The following is a 16,864-nucleotide window of genomic DNA, read 5'->3' as shown; positions in this document are numbered from 1 at the left end:
TATAGACTGTTCTGGTTTTCTGATGCCAGCGCAAGGCATCTAAGCCACCCTGAACAGAAGCTGTCCTGTTCCAGGCTCCCTTTCAGCTGGTTTCCTGCCAAACCCATTTGCATACCCTCTCAAAGACAAAACGAGGAAATGGATTATCTTTGCCTATGGGAGGATGTGTGTTCTGGCTACTGGCCCCTTCCTCCAGCTCTTATTCTGGGGACAGCTTCTGGGGCCTGATTGAAATCCCATTTGAATCCAGAGAAAGAGTCCTGTTTCATCAGAGGGTTGTGTATCAGGCCTTTGGGGCACCAGAGTCTCCTGGCCAGACGTTGTCCTTCTGCCACTTCCTCACAGATGGTCCCTTGGGACACAGACAGTATTTTCCGCTTCCCAGAGTCCTGGTGCCTTTGGAAGGGTGCTGCTGCCCTACCTTTATGGGAGAGCCCTACAGAATCCAACAAAGAACAAACCATTTCCTTTTCCATTTTGAAAAACCATATTCTGGATGTTAACAGGAAATGATACGCCTGCCATTGAAGCCATAGGATTGTGAGATGGTAACAAGGGTTCCAACCGGTTGAAGAAGGATTGTGTTCTGTACAGACTTCGTGGTTCTAGAATTAAATCCCATTTTCCTTCTAAAGAACTTTCTAACTGCTATGGAACTTTCCATTACAGCCTGTCCACTTTTAGCCTGAGTCTGTAAAGTGCAGAGCCTCCACAAAGATTGTTATGGTGGGGACTAGGGGGAGGGGACTGACTGAGCCTTCTCGTCATCGTTGATGAGGAAACGATAGTTGCTGGGTCAAAGCATTAGGGCTCTGGCATCACCTGATCTTCGGTGCCTGAGAGGAATATGCAAATACCTTAAGGCTGGCTATTGAGGGCCTCACCATACCTTTGGGGATGCTTGGCCTCTCAGAGGCCGCCTGCTGTTTTTGCGTGTGTTGTGGGTGTGGTTGCACAGCTTTGCCTGTTGCAATGGGTGTTTCACAGTCTTAAGCAGACCTTTGATCCCATTATTCAAGCAGGTAATTGAATGAGAAGCGGGGAAATAAATGAACGTGAGTCTTTGTCGTAGAATTTGCTGGCTACTTGTTGATTCATTGTGGGAAAGCCTCCTCTGATAACATTTCAGAATTATGCTGCCCTCCTTGTTCGGGAAATTGTTTGCAGATTGCACTATCTCTGTGATGATTTCCTCTGGGATTCCAAACTCTCTGAGGAAATGACCAGAAATAGTCTCCATGGAAAGGAAGAGCCATTCCTCCTCCTCCTCTTGGACCTCCTCTTGGCTTTCACAAGAGCTAAAATCTTGGCACCGCTGAAAAAAAGCCATAAACTCAGGCTGGTTTTCATTGACAGGGCAATGGTGAAATTAGTTCTCCCACACTGTGACTGAGTGCTGCCTTAATCACAGTATACCGGGAAGTGCTGTTCAGGTTGAGATACAAGCATTTTAGCATGAAAGCCGATGATTTCTTTTCACAGAACTCAGTAGCAAATGTTGCATTATTTCCATGAACCCAAACTAGAATTAGCAGTAAGTATTGTGTGTGGTAACTTTATGTAACCGCCAAGAGGAATGTTACACTGAAAAAAGAACACTCAAGCAACGCCTTTTGGTCTCCATTTCTTTTTGCCCTGTGATATAAGGAAGCCTGTAAATAAGTGGTTAGGATTTTGTAACAAATGTCCCCGTCTCTGAAAAGAGCAAGTTGTGCACTTCTGGCTCAGTGAAAACTATAAACAGAGGCACTTTCCCTGCATTTTAACTCTTAAGAATTAGAGATTAGACATTAACTGGAAGGATCCCTGGCAAGGGAAATAGCTCCCTCCCACTCTCCATCAAATGCCCGAACCTGCTGGCTTTCAAGACCCAGTGGAAGGCTCAGTTAGGCTCCCAGGCTTCCTGGGCTTTGCTTTGTGACATGGTTAAGTGGATAGGTTGATAAAGGTTTGCACAATGTGGCCAGTTGTTTTCCTTTGTTTAAGGCAGACAGCATACCTGGCGGTCACAGCAATGGGTGCATAAAACTGAACTAAGAGAAATAATGCTGAGTAAATAAACAGTATTAGTCTGACCAAGTGAGGCTCTGTGAAGTTGCAGGGGAAATTTCAGCCAATGTATTCACACAATTTTCTTGACTTGCTTTTGTGCCCTTTTTTAATTTGGGGGGAACATTGGCAATGTAGCAAAGCTGGTTGTTTTCACAGGGCAAATTGTTTCCCTTGAAATAGGCTCATTGTCACTCTGAAACTTGACAATCACAGCACCTATTTTGAATTTGCAATGAAATGCAAGGCCGTTCAGAGCTGCAGCTGTGCTGTGCTTACACATTCTACCTCAGCCTCATCAGCTGCAATACGCAGGGCTCTGCCCAGCTGTGGAATCCCTAGCCCCACCATGTCCCCCAAAAAACCACAGTGCACAGGGCTGAAACGAGCTCCCAGCACACAACAGGGCTGTGCTGCACACAGTGAGTGAGCATACGCCCGTACCTTTCAAATCCTACGTCTCTCCTATGATAGAACAGGAGGCAAAATTTGTCCCCAGAAGAGCAGATCTCAGAGTTGTGTCTGTATACAATATTTGTTTGTGCAGAACCCCTTGCACCTAAAGAGCTCCAAGTATCTGATGATAATATGATACATATTAACGAGTTAAGCTTTATAACACATCTATGAGAAAAGTAAGTGATCTTGCCCCTATTTTACATATCAGTCAGCTGAGGTAGAAAAAAATCTAAGTGACTCATCCAAGGTGATAAAGTCAATGTTTGGGCAGGTCAAAACAAGAGTCTAGGGGTCCAGATTCTCTTTTCTGCCCAGCAGTCTAAATTCTTGGTCTTCTTAGTCACAATAGACAGCAATATCTGTGAAACTTTCTTTCTTTCTCTCTTTCCATGGTTCTCCACACTTCACTATCTGAGCTCCTTGCAGTCACAGAATCTTAGAACACTAGAACTGCAAGGGACATCAAGAGATCATTAAATCCAGTCCCCTGTCCTCACAGCAGGCCAAGCATCATCTACACCATCCCTGATAGGTGTCTGTCTAACATGCTCTTAAATATCTCCAGTGATGATTCCACAGCCTCCCTAGGCAATTTATTCCAGTGTTTAACCACCCTGACAGTTAGGAAGTTTTTCCTAATGTCCTACCTAAATCTCCCTTGCTGCAGCTTAAGCCCATTTCTTCTTGTCCTATCTTTAGTGGCCAAGGAAAACAATTTTTCTCCCTCTTCCTTGTAAACCTCTTTTAGGTACTTGAAAACCTCTATCATGACCCCTCTAAGTCTTCTCTTTTCCAAACTAAACAAGCACAATTTTTTCAAACTTCCCTCATAGCTCATGTTCTCTAGATTTTAATCATTCTTGTTGCTCTTCTCTGGACCTTCTCCAATTTTGCCATGTCTTTCTAGAAATGTGGTGCCCAGAACTGGACACAGTACTCCAGTTGAGGCCTAATCAGCATTGATGTCCTTGATATCTTTTCACCTCACAACACTTGTAATATTATCCCCATTTTACAGATGGGGAATGGAGGCACAGTGTGGCAAGGTGACTGGTCCAAGGTAACATAGAATGCCTGTGGATTTTCTGGGTCTTCTCCCTTTTTCGGGTGCAATCATTAGTTAGGCTTGATAAGAGAGTGTTTATTTTTTCTGTGGGTTTTTTGGGAGTTGGTTGATTGGTTGTCTCATGATCTGGAGATGTCAAATTCCTCCATGTTCATTTCTGTTTCTCCTTCTCCTTTGAAGGACCGCTTTGTTTTCCACGGAGCACTGAATGATTTGCAGAGCTACCAGAATTCTAGGTTTGGCTCTTGCATTGCCTCTGTTCCTGATCTGAATCAAGACTCCTACAATGATGTTGTCATTGGTGCTCCTTTGGAAGATGACCACCAAGGAGCAATATATATCTTCCATGGCTTTAAAGAAGACCTCCAGAAGATGTATAAGCAGGTACAGTTTCCCTTGTCCCGTGGTTTACCCAATCATGAGTTAGAAGAATTGTAATTTTCTGTCAGTTTATGGCCCCTTCTTGCTGACGGAAGAGTACATTTAGTGTTAATGAGAATCAGGTCCTGGAAAAGGGGACAACAGGGTTTGGAACAGTTTGTAGAAGCTTGACAGTATTTGGAACATAATAGTGCCTCAGATATTTGCAAGCCGGGAGTGATGTCAATTCATCACTTACTAGCCATTTTGTTTTCACTTCCATTTATTTTACACTTGAGTCCCCCAGGGAGATTTTGCCAACAGGGCTAGCAGTTTTTGTGCTCCTGAAAGTAAGCAGTGGCAAGAGACAGTAGTATCATATCCTTCCTTGGTCAACTTTTATGGGCAAGACCTATTCCTGATGCCTTCCCTTGTGTAGGGAGGGAGTCCCTGGCCTCAGTTTGCCAGAAGCTGAGAATGGGCACCAGAGGGTGGATCACTTGATGATTACCTCTTCTGTCAGGGGCAACACATGGAGGGGCACCAACGTTTATACTCCTCCTGCCAATGTTGAGGTGGGGAGGGGAAAGAGTCCAGTAGTCAGTGGTACCAGAGCCTGGAGTCATAGTCCCATGCCTGGGGCTCAGCTGCCAGCCCTGTGCCCAGATCCACTGTCCAAGAGACTTAGGCTTAGTCTACACTATCACAGAAGATCTACCTACTCAGGGTCAATCTTCCAGCGTTTGATTTTGCACACCCAGGAAATGACAACATCGACCCCTGTGCTCCTTGCAAGAGATGAGTAATAAGGAAGGTCTGGGTAGGTTAAAGGTCTAGAGAACATGAGCTGTGAGAGAAGACTGAAAGAACTTGGCTAGTTTAGCTTAGAAAAGAGAAGACTGAGAGGGGACATGATCATGGTTTTCAAGTACCTAAAAGAGGATTACAAGGAGGAGGGAGAAAAATAGTTCTCCTTGGCCTCTGAGGATAGGACAAGGAACGATGAGCTTAAACTGCAGCAAGGGAGGTTTAGGCTGGAAATGAGAAAAAACTTCCTACCTGTCAGGGTGGTGAAACACTGGACTAAATTGCCTAGGAAGGTTGTGGAATCTCCATCACTGGAGATAGTTAAGAGCATGTTAGACAGACATCTGTCATGAATGGTGTAGATGGTGCTTGGTCCTGCCATGAGGACAAGGAACTGGACTCAATGACGTCTTGAGGTCCCTTTCAGTTCTAGTGTTCTCTGATTCTAAGGTTGAAGGGAGAAATGCTTCTGTCGATCTTTCCCTGTTAGGAGAGAGAAGTTAGCCCAGCATAGCTACATCAATTTATCTGCTGTTGACTTCCATGTCTCGTATCGACATACCGTTAGCCCTCCAGCTCCTCATGAGGAGAGGTGGGAGCTTAGGGGAAGAGATGGGGCAGAGCAGGGAGGAAATGGCTGTAGAGACAACGATTGGAGAAAGAAGGCTGACATTGGTTGGATATGTTGTATGGATGTCAAGAAACATGGCATTAGACAGAGGGGCAGTAGTTTGTCTCATGAGTCCCAAGGCACAAGAGCAGATCATAATAACAGCTGTAGAATAGCCATGCTGGAAACGTGAGTGGATTTCTTTTTGTGGTTTTTAGAGAATAGCGGCAGCAGACCTTCTTCCGGGCCTGATGTATTTTGGATGCAGTATCCACGGGCAACTAGATTTAAATGAAGATGGCCTCATAGACCTAGCAATTGGCTCACTTGGGACAGCTGTGCTTTTATGGTAGGTTATGTGTCATTTTGTTACTGCCTGCTCACTAAAGTACATTGAAATATGCTGTCATTTAGGGGACACATTGGTCTGTAAAAATCTGACCAATGTTGTACTCGTTAAAAGACTGACTATAGTATTCCACAGTAATCATTTAACCCACTGAAGCTTGGAAAATTTTATTTTGATTTGTTTGTGATTGTACAGATATCACATTTTTGTATTGTTATCAATTCATATTTTCAGTTTTGCAAAACTATGGGTTGTCAGAATTGTTTTATCTTTTAATTTTCACAGTAGTGGGAAATCGTAGGGTGGGGCCTGACAATAATTGTTTAAAGACAGTAGTAATTAGGAATCAAAAAGTTAAAGCTTTATAATCATTAAATCCAAATTGTCAATTTCACTTGTCAAAATATACGATGTAATTATACTTAAATTCTTGTTAGCTCTGAAGTAGCATTTTTCTTACTTTGCCTATCTGTAAATTTTAGTTATCATTAATGGAAAGATTTTGTTGTTGGCCTATGTGTAGTGTGAAATCAATAATTCTCAACATTTGCCAATAAAGATCTAATCTTCCAAGCTTAAATACACTGAGGAAGCAGTAAGGGTTCTGGGCCGTTCCTGTAGAATGGTATTGAAAATGTATTGTGCATGAAACAATGTTAAAACATCACTGAATTTTCTAATTCCCCACGAGTTTCAAACAAAACTCAAGCTTAATGTTGTTTCCCAAAGCTCTTTGGGTTTTATTTTGTTAACAAATGAACACTTCAGAGCATTACTTAATGCGTGAAAAGCACCATGAGGGCAGAGACAGGCTGACAATTGATGTAAACGAGCATAGTGAGGTGGCTATAACCTTTTTATAGCACTTGGGGGTCTGTACAGAAAAGCACTACCTACTTGCGAAGAATCAAATTCTCCTCTCAGTTCTGAGTTTGCAATTCCATAGAAGCCCCAGGGACGGTAGAGGAGAATTTGGCCGTGAGTTTGGTAGTGTTCTTCTTCACCTACCTGTCTGCAGATACTTCTCTTCTGAATCTCATTTGAAGACTGATCATTGTGCAATAGAGACCTGCAGTCTGTGGCACCTGGGTTGTCGCTCAGGGCCAGGCTTATTTAGATGTAACCCGTATGACACTGCCCCAAGTCACATTCTCATTCCGCACAGTTCTCCTGGTCAGTTCTCATCCTGTCCCAGTTCCAGTTCGTCACTTGATCCACTTCAGGTGCCTGCATTCACTCCCCCGCTGGTGCCTTTCTCCTCCATTGCCTCCTTGGAACGCCTGTATTACAGAGGCTGGCACATGGAGAGGGAAATGTTGCAGCTCTGGGAGGGGGTGTCATATACCAGCAGGAGGAAGCTGGTGTGGTTTGAGCTATGCAGGAGTGAGAGGAAGATAGATGGGATGCTTCACATCTTACAGGGAAGCCCTGCAAAAACCTGTGTGATCACCTGTTTACTCTCCAAAGGCAAGTCACAGCCCTGCAGTAGAACTCACGTGCCTGCTTCCCGCCCTAGGTCCCGCAGCGTTGTGCAGGTCAATGCCAGCGTTCGGTTTGAGCCATCCAAAATCAACATCTTCAACAAAGACTGCAAGCGAAACGGGAAGGATGCCACCTGCATGGCTGCGTTCGTCTGCTTCACTCCGGTCTTCCTCTCAGCTCATTTTCAGACAGCGAGTGTGGGTAAGTGAAGGCTCCTGCTCTGATGCTGCTGTTGCTCTGATGAACATCAACCTTTTCATTCATCGTTACCTGCCCTGCACTGGTAAGAGCTCTGCCAAGCCATTCCTGTCTATTAGCAGAAGTGGAGCTGGAGAGGAAAAATTGCTAAGAGCATTTTATAGGTGGAAGATAACACTAAACTCGTGTGCTTGATCTCTTGCCCATTCTCAACCTATGCCCCCCCATGCCTTTTCAACCAGCATACTTACAAGTGGATGTGCGAGACCTTTAATGCTACCACTACTCAGTGCAGGGAGCTTCACCTACCATGTAACCCTATTAGCTCCTCTGTGTAACCTCTGCTCACCCCCCCACTGCAGTGCCAAGTCAGTAGGTGCCTGTTTTCTTAAGAACTATTCCGGTCCTTGGGGAGATTAGCATGGTTAACTCTCACTGACAAGCAGAAAATGAAAGATATTAGAAATTATAGAACACTAGAACTGGAAGGGACCTTGAGAGGTCATCAAGTCCAGCCCTCTGCCTTCACAGCAGGACTAAGTATCATCCAGAACATCCCTGATAGGTGTCTGTCTAACTTGGTCTTAAATATCTCCAGTGGAGATTCCACAACCTCCCTAGGTAATTTATTCCAGTGTTTAACCATCCTGACAGTTAGGAAGTTTGTTTCCTAGTATCCAACCTAAACCTCCCTTGGTGCAGTTTAAGCCCATTACTCTTTGTCCTATCCTCAGAGGCCAAGGAGAACAATTTTTTCTCCCTCTTTCTTATAACCCACTTTTAGATACTTGAAAACCGCTATCATGTCCCCTGTAAGTCTTCTCTTTTCTAAACTAAACAAGCCCAGTTCTTCCAGTCTTCCCTCATAGCTCATATTCTCTAGACCTTTAATCATTCTTGTTTCTTTTCTCTGGATCTTCTCCAGTTTCTCCACATCTTTCTTGGTATGCGGTGCCCAAAACTGGACACTAAACTCCAGCTGAGGCCTAATCAGTGCGGAGTAGAGCAGAAGAATGACTTCTCGTGTCTTGCTCACAGCACTCCTGTTCGTGCATCCCAGAATCGTGTTTGCTTTTTCTGCAACAGCATCGCACTGTTTATTCATATTTAGCCTGTGGTCCACAATGGCCCGTAGATCCTTTTCTGCAGTACTCCTTGCTAGACAGTCGCTTCCCATCCTGTATGGAATTCCTGAGTGGAGTACTTTGCATTTGTCTTATTTAACTTCATCCTATTTACCTCAGATCAGTTCTCCCGTTTGTCCAGATCATTTTGAATTATGACCCTGTCCTCCAAAGCAGTTGCAACCCCTCCAAGCTTGGAGGAAACTTTCTAAGAGTACTCTCTATGCCAGTATCTAAACCATTGATGAAGATATTGAACAGAACTGGTCCCAAAACAGACCCCTGCGGAACCCCACTTATTGTGCCCTTCCAGCATGATTGTGAACCATTAATAACTACTCTCTGAGAATGGTTATCCAACCAGTTTTACACCCATCTTATAGTAGCCCCATCTAAGTTGTATTTGCCCAGTTTATTGATAAGAAGATCATGCAAGATTATATCAAATACCTTCCTAAAGTCTAGGTTAACCACATTCACCACTTCTCCTTTATCCACAAGACTTGTTATCCTGTCAAAGAAAGCTAACATGATTTGTTCTTTCCAATCAATACTGGCCTCACCTTATTTTCTTCCAGATGTTTGCAGATGAATTCCTTAATCACTTTCCCCATTATTTTTCCTGGCACAAAAGTTAAACTGACTGGTCTGTAAATCCCTGGGTTGCTCTTATTCCCCCTGTTATAGATGGGCACTGCATTTGCCCTTTTCCAATCTAATGGAATCCTTCCCGTCTTCCATGACTTTTCAAAGATGACAGCTAATGGTTCTGATACTTCTTCTATCAGCTCCTTGAGAATTCGAGGATGCATTTTATCAGACCCTGGTGATTTGCAGACATTTAACTTTTCTAAATAATTTTAACTTGTTTTTTTTTTATTTTATCTTCTAAACCTACTCCCTTCCCACTAGCATTCATTCTGTTAGGCATTCCTTCTTCAGACTTCTTGGTGAAGACTGAAACAAACAATTATTAAGCACCTCTGCCATTTCCATGTTTTTTGGTATTTTTTCTCCCTCCTCACTGAGCAGGGGTCCTGCCCTGTCCTTGGTCTTCCTCTTGCTTCTAATGTATTTATAGAATGTCTTCTTGTTACCCTTTATGTCTCTAGCTAGTCTGAACTCATTTTGTGCCTTTGCCTTTCTAATCTTGCACCTGTGTACCTGTATTGTTTGCTTATATTCAGTCTCTGTAATTTGTCCTAGTGTCCACTTTTTATATGACTCCTTTTTGTTTTTGAGATAATACAAGATCTCCTGGTTAAACCAAGGCAGTCTTTTGACATACTTTCTATCTTTCCTATGCAACGGAATAGCTTGCTTTTGGGTCCTTAATAATGTCCCTTTGAAAAACTGCCAACTCTCTTCAATTGTTTTTCCTCTTAATCTTGCTTCCCATGAGACCTTACCTACCAGTTCCCTGAGTTTACCAAAATCTATATTCCTGAAATCCATTGTCTTTGTTTTGCAGGTCTCCCTTCTACCATTCCTTAGAAACACAAACTCTATGATTTCATGGTCACTTTCTCCCAGCCTGCCTTCTACTTTCAAATTCTCAACCCGTTCCTTCCTATTTGTTAAAATTGAATCTAGAACGGCTTCCTGACCGTAGCTTTTTCAGCCTTCAGAAATAAAAACTTTATTCAGTGCAGTTCAAGAACTTATTGGACAGTCTGTGCCTCGCTGTGTTAGTTTCTCAGCATAAGTCTGGATAGAGGTCATAGAGTCCAAACCCCTCCACTCATAGCAGGGCCTAGCCCCATCTACATCACCCCTGATAGATGCTTATCTAGCCTGCCCCTAGGAACTTGAAAGCTGTTGTCATGGAATGCATTTAAGACACAAACAAAGATCAAGTCTACAACCCCTGGTTTTCAAGGCCAGGGCACTAACTCCTCAGCATAACAGAAAGATAGAGCAACAATTACATGTGCATGTTTTATTAAAGAAAATAACCTAGGTTGGAAAACATGCTGAGGTTCTCAGGACGGTGACATAGTGGGAGTAATGAGATCCCAGCCTCCCCAAAAAATTTGCCGTCAAGCAGCGGGGTTACTATACAGCACTTGTTCTGAGCACAGATAAATTCCTTGGGAAATGACCTCTGCTCCAAGATCTTTGTAAAGACCAGGAAGCAAAGGCAGCTAAGTTGCAGAGTTAAGTCTCCTACCCTGGCTACTGCTCTGCTCTGGGACATCCTGGCTTACAAAGGAGGTTCTCCTAAAAATATGCTGTGGGAATTGTCACCATTCTTGTACTGTCTGTGCATGTGAGTCTGCTGCTTTGCAGGCCATATGCATCCATACTTGGCTAATATCACAAAGATCTTTTATGAGTTGGTCAATTGTGCTTGGCTTTAAAACTCCGTACATTACTATGACCTGCAGTATACACACAGGGGCTACGTCTACACTAGCCCCAAACTTCGAAATGGCCAATAGAAAATGGCCATTTCAAAGTTTACTAATGAAACGCTGAAATGCATATTCAGCGCTTCATTAGCATGCAGGCTACCGCAGCACTTCAAAATTGACGCGCCTTGCCACCGCGCGGCTCATCCCAACCGGGCTCCTTTTCGAAAGGACCCCGCCTACTTCGAAGTCCCCTTATTCTTATGAGCTGATGGGAATAAGGGAACTTCGAAGTAGGCGGGGTCCTTTTGAAAAGGAGCCGCGCAGCGGCGAGGCGCGTCAATTTCGAAGCGCCGCAGCCGCCCGCATGCTAATGAAGCGCTGAATATGCATTTCAGCGCTTCATTAGTAAACTTTGAAATGGCCATTTGTATGGCCATTTCGAAGTTTGGGGCTAGTGTAGACACGGCCAGGATGTCCATGACTCAACTAGAATCAACAGGAAATAAAAGCAGCATAGCCTACAGTCAGTGCTCAACAATGTACAGCAAAATATTATGGCAGGGTCTTATGTTATGAGTGAAACCAAGCCCCCAGTGATTCCCACTGATTTCACTGGGGCCAGGATTTCCCTCAAAGCCGATAATCTGTAAGTCACTCTGTAATTGAGAGCTTGCAGACCAGGGTGGCATAGAAATATGATGGAAATCAGGGGAGATGCAGAAGCTTATATCCCACATGTATAGTGCAGTGCTGCTGAGAGACAAAGAGAACAAGACAAGAAAGAGGTTGAATTCAGAATGTCTCAGATTTTGGATGCTCCAATCTATTATTAGCATGTACTAGTATAGCATGTGGTCCTAGCCTAGCACTAACACAAACCCTTTGGGGTTTGGGGTGTTTTTTTGTGGTGTGTGGAAGGGAGAATGTACAATAATATTTAAAATGAAAAATGATCTCTCACGAAGTATGTAAGGAATGAAAGGCAAAATACAAGGGTGCTTTCAGAACCAATACAGTGCATCATGTGGCTAGAAATGAAAAAAGGTATAAACCATCTGTGCATTATTACTCCATGTCCTGAAATGACCCAGTCACAAGGACTGCATCTATGTTGAGCTGTGCTGCCAGCAGCTTGATGCAAATGAGCAGTCTCAAAAATGCAATGGTTGGTCATTTGCATATTTGTATGGCTAATTTGCATATTGACGCAAGCTTGCCCTGCTGGCAGAGGCTGCTGTCTGCAGAAAGCAAGCAGTGTACACATGGTTCTGCTGGCAAAAACCCCCTTTGTAGGCAGACCCTTATCCCTGATTTTTTACAGGCATAAGGGGCTACCGCCAAAAGTTATCTTTAATCCTCTGAAATAGAATCTTTGATGAGCTCTACTGCTGACACTTTGACACTCTGCATGGACAAGATAAAGCTGTTCATTTTATTCTGGTGAGAAGATATTGATTTGTGCTTTAGGAAAGGAGGAAGCAGGGCTGGGGCTTTGCCCCATAAAAACGTAAGGCTAGAAAGAAATCAGAATAAATTTTTTTCCCTTCTCAGGGTTAAAGTACAATGCCACCATTGACGAGCGAAGGTACACGCCACGGGCCCATCTCGATGAAAATAGTGACCGGCACACTCATAGGCTGGTCACATTGTCTGCAGGACAAGAACACTGTGACAAGCTGCATTTTCATGTCTTGGTAAGTATGAATGGGATCAAACTTAGAGAGTCTCCTTGTAATCCATGGAGTGGCTCAGTGGGAGTTAGATCCGGCCAGGTAAAAGACTTCTGATCGGCAAGGATCTTCATGCAAAGTAGAAACACAGGAAGCAGACAGTGAGGCCAAGAGGAAGGGCCTCATGTACGTTGCATGGCAGGAAACCGTTGACTGCTTAAGGGCAGTTGGGCCACATCCCCTCGCCAGCTCCACAGCCTAGGAAACATTAAGCAAGTGCATAAGCCTTAGGAGGGGCACATTCACTTTCCACACCTCATATTCCCATCTAGTTGGTGTCATCTCCCACCGTGCTTCAGTTTTAGAAACCTGTTCTCCCAGCCCCTTTTCTTCTCCGCATTTAAACTGTGTGTGTTTGGTGTTTAAACTTGAAAGATGCTCCAGGTGTTACGTATTAGTGTTATGTACTAAGCGCTGAGCATTAGTGGCAGCTGTGCTCATTTAGAAATCATCTCATACTAAACACCTTGCTTTATAGTCTACAGAAGAGTAATATTGCAGCAGCAATAAAACAGATCACAGATATTTTATCTAATGGAGTCTGTGATTTCACATGTATTCTTTACCTGCTTTAAAATATTAGTTGAGACTTCTGTAGCAATGTACCAGATATATAGCCATACCACATTGGCCAAGTTTTGTTCTCCTTTACACCTTTCTGTATTCAGAGTAACTCTACTGGTTTAAATGTAGTTATTTTGGATTTACACCAGTATAAGGGGCAAAATAAGAGGTCTGTGTAAGTGATGATGAGTGAACTGCAGCAAGGGAGGTTTAGGCTGGATATTAGGAAGAAGTTCCTAACTGTCAGGGTGGTCAAACAGTGAATAAATGGCCAAGGGAGGCTGTGGAATCTCCATCACTGGAGATATTTAAGAACAGGTTAGATAGATGTCTATCAGGGATGGTTTAGATAGTACTTGGTCCTGCCATTGGGGCAGGGGGCTGGACTCGATGGCCTCTCAAGGTCCCTTCCAGTCCTAGTGTTCTATGATTCTATGATCCTATGAAACCAGGCTAAGCTTTATCTGCACAGCCGGCTTTATTATCGCTGGCTTTAATGTGGTTAAGGATGAAAACCTACACTGAGTAAGCTGCTGAGGTTTTACTGCTGCTCAGTCTCCTATGTGAGCCAGCAGGGGGCCTGAATGCCTCCCAATCCCTGGTTATTATTTTCTTAAATTTCTTTATTGTTTCAGTGCTGTCATCTATGAAATTCATACCTGGCTGCTTTGATCACTTTTGAGGACCAGTCCCAATAGTTCTGAATCAGAACAAACACCCACAGTGATTTTGATTCAGGACCAAATGTTTTCATTTTCCTTCCCAGACGTTTTCAGTTTTCCTACCAAGTGACTCCCCTTGCTCTTGACATAGAAGCCAATTAAACTTTTGCACAACCGAGCTCAGCCAAGAAAAAAATATGACTGGCAGTTACACCCAAATGGAACTAGATCTAAACAAAAGCGTAGATCCAAACACCCTCCAATTCTGGGGAGCTTAGATCCTGGTCTGGAGTTAAAATTCACATCTAGCTGGGCCAAATCACCAGCTTCAAACTTCTGTGAAATTTGGGAAAGTTTGCTACTGCAGTTTGAAGCTGAGTTTGTGATCTGCATTCATTTCTGCCCATTAGTTGCTCTCTGGCATTATTTTCTAGCGCTAGATGTCCAAAACACACACACACACACACACACACACACACACACACACACAACGATATTAAACATCTGCACGCACATGCACGCGCACACACACACAAGACCATATTAAACATCTGCACCTTTATGTCTGATCCTCAGCAAGGCCAGACAGCATGTGCCTCTCTGTACACAGTTGTTACGGTTTGAAAAACCTGGCATGGTACAAACAATCGCTCTTTGTGATGATCAACTGTTTCAAAGCAGATGTTCTGCATTCCTATGCACCCCTTGAACTCCTACTCACACGTGCCTAACTTCTCGTTTTATGGGTTGGGGACGTGCATGCAGACTCAGAGCAAGTAAGTGACTGTGTTTGCTATATCACCTTTGTAATCTCCTCCAGTTGTAAGGCAAAAGAAGACAAATGCAAAATGGGTGTGATACATTTACCCTGTAAATATTTATTCCACCAAGTTTCAGTTTGACTTCTGAGACTGTTCATTTTAGAAAAGAGATGAGTAAGGGGAATCTGACTGAGGTCTACAAAGTCAGGAATGTGTGGAGAAAGTGAGTGAAGAAGTGTTATTACCCTTTCACATAATACAGGGGTCACCCAATGACATTATGAGATGGCAGAGGTACAACAAACATAAGGAAGGGCTTCTTCCCACAGTGCACAGTCTGCCTCTGGAACTCATTGCCAGGACATGTTGTGAAGGTTTGAAAAAGAATTAGACAGTTCCCAACAGATACATCCAGCAATGGCTATTAGCCAAGGTGGTTAGGGACACAACTGCGTACTTAAGTCTCCCTAAACCTCTGGCTGCCAAACGCTGGAACTCAACAACAAGGATCAAATCACTTAAAATTGCCCTGTTCCGTCTATCCCTCTGAAGCACGTGACACCAGCCACTGTCCAAGACAGCAGACTTGGCTAGATGGAACCCGGGGCCTGTGCCAGTGTGGCCATTCTTATGTTCTTGTTTTCTCTGTCTCTAGGACACCGCAGACTATGTGAAGCCTGTGACCTTTTCAGTCGAATATGGACTGGAGAATCCCATCGACGGTCCCATGATGGAGGATGGTTGGCCAACTGCGCTCAAAGTCTCGGTACGTAATGGCCACAGCCCTTGGAGAAAAGTACCCTGTGTGGGATATTCCGCGGCAATAGTACGTACTGCTCATCCAGAGCACCTCTCGCCCGAGGTTTCAGAGATCTTTATGGAGGTGGCTAAGGTTTATTCTCATTACAAATAAGGAAACTGAGGCACCGACAGGCTGCACGAGTGGCCCAAGGACACAGGGTTTGTCGACCCTTTGAGCAGGCACTGTGACTCCCAGCTCAGGGAGACATGTTCTTGCTGGGATAATGAGGCAAAATAAAGTGTGGCCTCAGCAGCAAACACTGCAGGATGGGCTAGCAGCCCAGTTGTGTGCCAATGGTCTTGGATGGGAACAACCCTGGGGCAGTGAGGCCATCCTGCTGCTCATGCCAGCTACTCTCACTTCTAGTCTGGGGATGTCTCCTCCCACGGCAGATCACACCCCCAGCTTGAAGTGTAGACATAGGCCTGGTCAGTCAATGATAGAGATGTAAGGCAAAGCCAGGTCTTCTGACATTCACTGCCAGTGCATACCTGCTCCAGTAAATCTCAGTAAATGCCCAGTGCCTTTGTGGCATTTCTGTCTCTCTGAACCATGGCCCATCTGAGAATCCTTGTTGTTGTTATCACTTACAGCATTTCCCTAATTCACATCAGTGCCAGAGGAGCTAAAACCTGGCCCCTTGGCTTTGTCAGGAGAGGGAAAGTTGTCCATGGTTAAGCATAAAGGACTGGATTCTGTGGCCCCGGGCATTCGCTTTGTGCCACTTGCAGCTACTTGGTGCAAAGCAAACCCTAAGCTCACAGACACTGGCACTGGGGAATTCCCCTGGGGCAGGAGGGGATTAATGTAAAGTCAGCAGGAGTAACTCCATCATGTCCCATGCCAGACACCAGCATCCTGGCATAAGGGGTGGTAGCAAAGGAGGGTGAGGAATGGAAAGCCTCCTCTGTTCCTATTCTCCACTTCCCCAAGGGGCCTTGTGGCAGTAGCATAGGTTAAAACTGCCCCCAGGGGCCAGAAAGTGCCACGGAGACTAGAAAATTGACTCAAAAGGTTGCAGTACCTTGTGCCAACATTATGCCCCCTGATTCTGGGACCAGTGTGATTAGAGCCACCCAAGGGCTCTTATGTTTAGTTATTACTCTTTGGAGATATCATTCTAGCTTGTTGGCAGGTAGCAAAGACTTATGGGTCAGGGGTTTTCCCATGCACATGCCTTGCATTTCCCTGGGGAACCCACGGCTGTGTTTGCAAGAGGTGTGGTGCGAACCCTAGATTCTAACCGAAACGTTTATGCTCCACCTCCCCAAGATCCTCCCGCAATTTCGTTTGGGTGCAGCATTTTCCTCTTCCTGTCCTAAACTGTAAGTGTTACATAGTAGCACTCAGCTAAACTGTCACCACCCTGTGCCATGAGGGCTGCTTCTGTGGGCGACAAAGAGCCCTGCGTGTATATTTTGGAGAGTGTTTTATGGTCCCTTGCCACAAAAGGCGTGTGTAAATATTCCACTATTCTCATTATCTCT

General features: G+C 44.4%; 1 protein-coding gene across 1 annotated transcript in view; it reads left to right on the top strand.

Moving 5' to 3' along the window:
- The window catches only part of ITGA11 (integrin subunit alpha 11), a 147,518-nt gene that overhangs the window by 90,635 nt on the left and 40,019 nt on the right, over window positions 1-16,864 (top strand). The window contains exons 14-18 of the mRNA XM_075007012.1: window positions 3,755-3,958; window positions 5,570-5,700; window positions 7,217-7,383; window positions 12,410-12,552; window positions 15,231-15,341. Coding sequence (XP_074863113.1) covers window positions 3,755-3,958; window positions 5,570-5,700; window positions 7,217-7,383; window positions 12,410-12,552; window positions 15,231-15,341 — 756 coding nt within the window. The remainder of the gene's footprint in view (window positions 1-3,754; window positions 3,959-5,569; window positions 5,701-7,216; window positions 7,384-12,409; window positions 12,553-15,230; window positions 15,342-16,864) is intronic.

The sequence above is a fragment of the Carettochelys insculpta genome, chromosome 12, assembly GCF_033958435.1.
Source record: "Carettochelys insculpta isolate YL-2023 chromosome 12, ASM3395843v1, whole genome shotgun sequence".
NCBI classification, from domain to species: Eukaryota; Metazoa; Chordata; order Testudines; family Carettochelyidae; genus Carettochelys; species Carettochelys insculpta.
This window is presented reverse-complemented; position numbering and strand designations above follow the sequence as displayed.